Genomic DNA, 7522 nt, shown 5'->3' on the forward strand with positions numbered 1-7522 from the left:
TTTTGTTGTAGTTGTTGTTTTGTTATCAATAACGAACAAAGTAATAATAAAACTGAAATTATAAAACTGTTCAAAGAAATCTTAAATAATTAGGATTCTTCTCCCAAAAATGAATATTTAAAGATGAATTATTTTTTTATATTCAGCATAAAATTTTTAAGGATTATAAATTAGATTTTTTTATGGTTGAAAACTAGATGCTAAATTATAAACAAGTTTACAGTTTATAAATGTTCTGTATTTAATTTGTTTGTAGATTTATTTCAATTTTTAAATTAAATTATTATTATTTTCCACAATTTGGGCAGATTTAAATAAATGATAAATACATAAAAAATGTTCCCTTAATTAGAAACGAACTTGTTTTACGTAACATTGAACTTCGGGAGCTCTAATGGTTAAACATCTGTCCCCCTCCTAATGGGAATCATCAGCTGGAGCTGGACGTCCTCTCGCAGGACAACAACTTTCCAGCCTTGTGTGGGTTGGTTCTAGTTGTTGTTTTAAAGATGGTTCCGAGGGTGTTTTGGTCAAACAATCCGCCGTAGATCGAGTGTGTCTGTTGTTTGACCTGTCCGGTCTGTAAACTGTTTTTTTTTTTTTTTTTTTTTTTTAGTTTGGATGTGAAAATCTGCAACCTGACCGACGTTTGACCCCGAGGTTTCATCTGGGGCTCCTGCAGGGGAGAACGGTGGGGTCCGGGGTCTCCTCGGGGACCCGCAGGAGGTTAAGGGCCTCCAAATAAAAGCACTGATGGGTTAAAAATGAGGTATGGTGATTCGCATTAAAAAAATTAGCATTTGTTTAATAAACATTTAATAAACATTAATAAACATTTAATAAACAAAAATCGAGTTGCTTCATTATATCAATTAATTAGTTGTATTACTGTAAATGATTTATTGTTTTTGTTGTTTATATTTTTACAACAAATTTCAGAAATCTGTGTGTTAAAATAAAAAACATATATTTTTATTTTAAAATTTTATATAAACGCTGAAACATTTATTCAAGATGCCATAAAGAATTAAATTATAGTGTCACAACATGATAGATAGATAGATAGATAGATAGATAGATAGATAGATAGATAGATAGATAGATAGATAGATAGATAGATAGATAGATAGATAGATAGATAGATAGATAGATAGATAGATGATAGATAGATAGATAGATAGATAGATAGATAGATAGATAGATAGATAGATAGATAGATAGATAGATAGATAGATAGATAGATAGATAGATAGATAGATAGATAGATAGATAGATAGATAGATAGATAGATAGATAGATAGATATATAGATAGATAGATGGATGGATGGATGGATGGATGGATGGATGGATGGATGGATGGATGGATGGATGGATGGATAGATAGATAGATAGATAGATAGATAGATAGATAGATAGATAGATAGATAGATAGATAGATAGATAGATAGATAGATAGATAGATAGATAGATAGATAGATAGATAGATAGATAGATAGATAGATAGATAGATAGATAGATAGATAGATAGATAGATAGATAGATAGATAGATAGATAGATAGATAGATAGATAGATAGATAGATAGATAGATAGATAGATAGATAGATAGATAGATAGATAGATAGATAGATAGATAGATAGATAGATAGATAGATAGATAGATAGATAGACGGATGATAGATTTTACGTTTATTTATTTGAAAACTAATGAAAATATTTCAGTTTATCTAATTAATAAAATAATAAATTAAATAAAGCGCAAACCTGCATCCATAGATACTTGTTAAGTCGTTTATTTAAATCAGACTGATGGAAGTTTAGTCGTTTTCCTGATATTCAAAAGTTTTTACTCTGAAAACGTTTTAAAAGAAGCAAGCATCAAACAAACAACATCAATAATTAACGGTACGTTTTAACCTTAATCCTGAGGCTTTAACAGCAGCAACCACCGTGTTTTATTTGTACCGAAACAATCCAGAATGAGGGCGGCTCTTTTTCCAGAATAACCTTGTGACACAAACGCTCTTTGTCCTAAAAAACACAAAAACAGCCTTTGAAATAAAAAGATGTGAGAATAATCGAATAAAAGAGAAGAGTGTGTCCATAACTTACTCTCCTGCAGCCTCTGCACGTGTCTGCCGCTCCCGCAGGTGGATCCAAGGTAAAGGTGAACGACGATCATTAATCATGCGTGTTTCAGCGTTTCTTTGTCCTTTTAAGGTAGGATGGACTCGCATCCTGCACACCAGGAATTAACACAACAAAACCCAGCCTGCTCGCACCCTCAAAGCCTCGAATACTCAATGTGTTTCTACATCCCCAGAAGCGTTTTTAACGCGTAAAACTAACAAAAACGCCCATGTGTTTTGCGCATTTAGTTCTTAAACTTTGAGATTTGGAACTGCACGTTTTCACATCATCTTGACATCAGGTTGGGGACACCTTCAAGTAACTTGGGGACGTCAGAGCTGACTGTGACAGGACCCGCGGTGCTCCGTGTCTTTGTCAATAGCTTAACCTCCATGTTTCAATCAATACCGGTTTTTTCCTCGATAAGCCGTAAACTCGATGAGGCCATCACAAACGACGCTGGGCTGACACGCGCTCTCATCTTCCCCACGGATAAACAAGCCTTTATTATGCCAATAACTCCTCGCCTCATGGGACGGCAGCGTGCACGGACGCATACATTAACACACACGTGGTATTTCTACACTTTCTCATTTATAGGCAGACTTGTGATCAAATACGTGCTACCTCGGTTCAAAACTGTGTCTTTTATTATTTGTTGCCCCATGTTTCCACAAAAACATAACACGGAGGGAAATTTTTAAACGCACTTTAATGACTGACCCGTAATCGTCTTTCTGCGCCAGTTTGCACCAGTTTCATTTCAATAACCGCTTAAGCTTGGACCCTAAAGTACCGCAACTGATAAAACTCAGCGCCTCAGGCATCGATGCACATCAGAGTACACGCGCGCGTACTAGGTCATTGCGTTGCTCACTTAACAGCACCCTGCGCTGCATACCCGCCATGACCCGGATACACCACTTTACATTTGTTTTCGTTTGCAGACTCGTGTCTGCCTTTTTTTGCTCACGTTACAGATCAAACTTATCTGAAGATACAGAGATGTTCTTGCAGACACATTGCACAATTTAAACCTAAAGCTCCAGGGTGATCCAAAAGCTCCCGGATGGAGGACTAACTTTAATAAATGTTCACACAATGTCATTCACGAACAAAGACTCTGGTTTTGATACATTTAAACGTTGGTATTTACAGGCCCGTGTGGCCCAGATAGGCTGCTCAGGTAGAGGTGTACGTGTCCGTGCCAGTGGAGGACACCGTGGATGAGCTGGGAGAGGGCGTGGACGGCGCTGAGACGGACCTCTCAGAAGCGGCATCGTCTAATTTCTCTTGATTTATTTCTTCCGGGTGCGATGACTGGACCTTAGCCGGCAGCATCCCCTCTTTCTCGCGCTTTTTCTGCTTCATCCTCCGATTCTGAAACCAAATCTTCACCTGAGTCTCATTCAGCTGCAGCGCAGCAGCAATCTCCACTCGGCGCGCCCGGGTCAGGTATTTGTTGAAGTGGAATTCTTTTTCCAGCTCTGTCAGCTGCTTGGTGGTGAAGTTGGTCCGGACGATGTTTGGCTGGCCCGCATAGCCGTACTCGCCGGAGCGACCTGGGGACAGGAAGAGGGATTCAAGTTTATTTTCTCACCCAAAGGACGCACAAACTGTGCGATTATCCAAAAGAACCAACTTTTACGCAGCAGGCAAAGAAAACCTAATTATTTTACATATAAAACACACTCTATAGTTAAAGACAAATGTCTTTAAACCAACTTTTAAAAGAAAGGGGCGCACGCTTGAAGTGGAAACATGGACATTTAATGCGTTTGCGCGTCAACGCGCTCGCAGTGTCAACATCTCCTGTGTGGATTCCAGTCTGCTTGACCGATTAAAACCAATTAAAACCAATAATAGCAACAGACTAGATTCCCACCTATCTCCCTCGTGCTGGTACAGCTCTGCACCCACCTGTTTTCGGTGGATTTCTTTTGACTTTCATCCAGTCGAAAGTCTGCGCAGAAGATGCGCTCTCTGACAGAGGTGAGCAGCAAGCTTCCAGGTGAGCTGCATGCAGAGGTGACAGCGGGTTGGAGGCCCCAGGATAAGAAGGTGCCTGTTCATGACCCCCGCCATAAGCAGCATACTGCAGCTGGCCCAAGGTGGCAGCACTGTAGCCATGGCGATGCTGAGACACCATGGAGGAAGAGATGTTACCTGAAAACATCAAAGGGCTGCACTGGGGGAATGCAGGTGCAGAGTCTACTTCCTGGTTGAGTGTGTAGTGGTTGTACGTGGCGCAGAAACTTTGGGGCCCATAGTTAGAGCCACAGGCCGGGTGGGCCCCATAGGAGAGACCCATAGAGGTGGCAGTAGGCTGGTAAGAGGCCGGCTGGTGAGGGATGCTGTCAGGGGAAGTCCTGTTTGCCATGAAGTGCTCATCCGCCCCGCAGCTGCTGATTGCAGCCCCGCAGGACTGGAAAGTTGTAATCCCGTGGTCCGAGTGGAAAGCCCTGATCGAACATGAGCCACCCTCACCGCTCATCACCGAGTAATCTAGGAAGCTGCTCATTGTAGCATCGTTAGTCTGGGACCAGGAGACTGTCCTCTCCCCCTCTGATCTCTCCACACTCTCACCCTAAAGTGACCGTGCCAACCTTTACCTTTCTGTCCCTATCAGTGCAGGGAGGGGGGTGCTGGGGATATCAATGAACGGGCACTGTCACGTGGGCACGGGTCAGCCAGTGAGGGTCCTTGTCCCTTTAGCCGGTGACAGATTGGTGTTTGAGGGGCTATTTAAATTCCAGGCGCTCGTCGATCAAGGTGACGCGCGTCGCCACTAATGTATTGGCCGAGCAAACAATGGGCTGGGAGGCAGACGGAGGTGGACAGCTCCGGGACACACGAGGAGCTGCTGAGACGGTGAACCCGGTGTCTTTTAACCCCCCTGCTGCGCAATCTCACACTGAGGAGAGATGTCATCCAAGGTGGACCGCTCTGCACTCTGACCTCAGGTATTTTTAGAACAGAGAAGTGTGAGTCTGTGTGCGTGCGCGCGTGTGTTGGCGTCTCCGTGCGTATAAGCCCTGGTGTCGCATGTGTCATTCTGTCCAGGAAGGATGGATGGCTGAGAGTGCGCGCGCTCGCTGCAGCCGCGGGCTATCTTTAGGCTATTAATGTCCCATTCCGATGTGAAATGTTTCACGCTGGAACATTAAGGGATTTTCTGGGCAAATATTGTTACAATGTGATGGAGAGGACGTGTTTCCCCTGTTAAATACATCCATCCCATCGCACCAAGCCACCTTCCAGCAGAATTTCGTTTCCTCTTAAGGTCGCAGCAGGAGCAGGTTTGTGCATTTCACGTTACGAGGAGAGATGATCCGGTCATATATTCATAAAACACCGCAAAAGGATGCGCAAAAAGCTCAAATTACGTTTAAAATGTGCCTGAAGTAGCGCACAAACGTGATTAGGAGACAAAACCATTAAGGTGATGTGATATTAATGTTTTGTTCCGTTCTCGGGTCATAGGTCAGCCATCTACCAGAGTTCCAGTCCCGCATGTATTCATTATGCATGTATGGTGATCAAATGATATAATAATGCGAAGCCTGCTAATGCGCATATGTAGCCCGAGGTGCGAGTGGGCTGATTATCCTGTTAAGTTCATCAAATAAAGCTGCTGGGAAAACGAATGGTCACGGGAGGCGCGAGAGCGGAGGGGAGTGAGGGGGTTGTAGCAGATGCCCAACCTCTAACCGAGGAAGGAATAGAGGAGAGGGAGGGAGGGAGGGCGAAGGGAAGGATCAGATGGAGGGATGAGCGCCCCCTCAGGCTGAAGATAGACATGCACTTAAATAAACGTGCTTCTGTTATTAAGTAGATTAATTCAGCTCAGAAAAGCGTGATTCAGATTTTACACTCTATTTATTTTTCCTACAAACGTCTAAGTTGTCTCACTGGTACTCAAACAAGCAGTATCAGTAAAATATTAGCAACATTCAAATGTGCAGCTTTTTTCCATTAGTCAAATGTAGTTCTACTTTGTCTTAAATGTAATGTTTTAGGATGTTAGAAAAACAAAATTAGATGTGAAAATGTTCAAAGACTTGTTGCAAACTACATAGCAGAGGGAGGGAGAGAGAGAGAGAGAGAGAGAGAGAGAGAGAGAGAGAGAGAGAGAGAGAGAGAGAGAGAGAGAGAGAGAGAGAGAGAGAGAGAGAGAGAGAGAGAGAGAGAGAGAGAGAGAGAGAGACGAACTGGTTTCCATTCCACCCCCACCCCTCTCCAGCAGCTGCCTCTGTAGTGAGTGGGCGCGGAGGATCCATCGCGTCTCTGCTGCTTGAGGCCAGCCGGGCCCCGCGGAGATTCCGCGGCTCTTTGTGTGGCCGCGGGGGCGCAGAAAAGGCGCGCTGTCTCGGAATGATTTGGTTATGCAGGCCCGTAGTGCAGGAGAGCAGCATCTGCCCCCTGCTTCCTCCTACCACCCCCTCATCTGAACACACGCGCGCGCGCGCGCACACACACACACCCACACACGCACACAGCCAAAGTTAGAGCTGATTTTCTGCTTTCGGCTAAGTTTGACACGTTTTGAAAAATCACTGCAGCTTTCATCTCAACTGGTGTTTTTTAGTGATTCTGAGTTAAACTGGATTATTGAGTTCCCATAAATCCAATCAAAGCTGCGCAAGAGTGCTAAAATGTTCATAATCCCTTTATTGAAGTGAGGGGTTTGAAACGCACACAAACCAGTCTTGTCTTTAAATAAAAAAAATCACAGATTCCACCAGTGTGAGTGGAGAAGCGACGCTAAATAAGAGCAGCTTTAACCTGAGCTGCTGCTGCTGCTGTCTCCGAGTCAGAGCCGCGTGTTAAACAAGCCATAAAAATGAATTATTACCAAACGCACGCAGAGAGCTCGGCCCCTTTTAGCTTAGGAATCGGGGAGTCCCGCATGAAAACGTAAGTGGGGTTTTTATTTGTGCACATTACGCCACAATTGCTCTCTTTAATGTCCGCCTCATTCATGCCACGGAGTGATTTATGAGCTCCTGAAGGCAAACATGGGTCGGGTGTTTGCTTGCAACTTGCACGCCGTGTTTGGAGCCTTGTCATGCTCAGATCCTGGGTGCAAATTTGGTCTTCTAATTATTTATTCCTGCAGCTGAAATTGGAAATAGCTCAAATTATGGCTTTGCGCATTTACGAAAAGAAATTATTAAATATAAAAAGCTGCTTACACGTTTTACTCGGAAAAATAAACATATAAACGTCACTAAAGCATCGGTTTTTAAATTCTCCAAACACGCAGTGCAAACTGGATCATTTTTATTCATAACCAACCTGCTGTTGCTTAGTAAACTCTTCATTCTTGTTTTTTTATTTCCAGAATAATTTAAATTTACTCAATAAAATAAAAAACTCAAACACCAGAAGA

General features: G+C 43.0%; 1 protein-coding gene across 1 annotated transcript; it reads right to left on the reverse strand.

The window, feature by feature from the left end:
• Positions 1-1777: 1777 nt before the first annotated feature.
• Positions 1778-5819, reverse strand: hoxa1a (homeobox A1a). The gene is made up of 2 exons (XM_015955933.3): positions 4051-5819; positions 1778-3692 (listed from the first exon to the last, which is right to left on the reverse strand). Exons 1-2 carry the CDS (start codon positions 4649-4651, stop codon positions 3313-3315), a joined length of 981 nt encoding a protein of 326 aa, XP_015811419.1. The 5' UTR covers positions 4652-5819; the 3' UTR covers positions 1778-3312.
• Positions 5820-7522: the final 1703 nt, after the last annotated feature.

Source organism: Nothobranchius furzeri, chromosome 11 (genome assembly GCF_043380555.1).
Source record: "Nothobranchius furzeri strain GRZ-AD chromosome 11, NfurGRZ-RIMD1, whole genome shotgun sequence".
Lineage (NCBI taxonomy): Eukaryota > Metazoa > Chordata > Actinopteri > Cyprinodontiformes > Nothobranchiidae > Nothobranchius > Nothobranchius furzeri.

Coding starts and splice junctions, on each gene's coding strand:
- hoxa1a (XM_015955933.3), bottom strand. CDS start 4,651: ATGAGCAGCTTCCTAGATTACTCGGTGATGAGCGGTGAGGGTGGCTCA. Junction 3,693..4,050: donor AAGAAATCCACCGAAAACAG/GTGGGTGCAGAG, acceptor TCCTGTCCCCAG/GTCGCTCCGGCGAGTACGGC.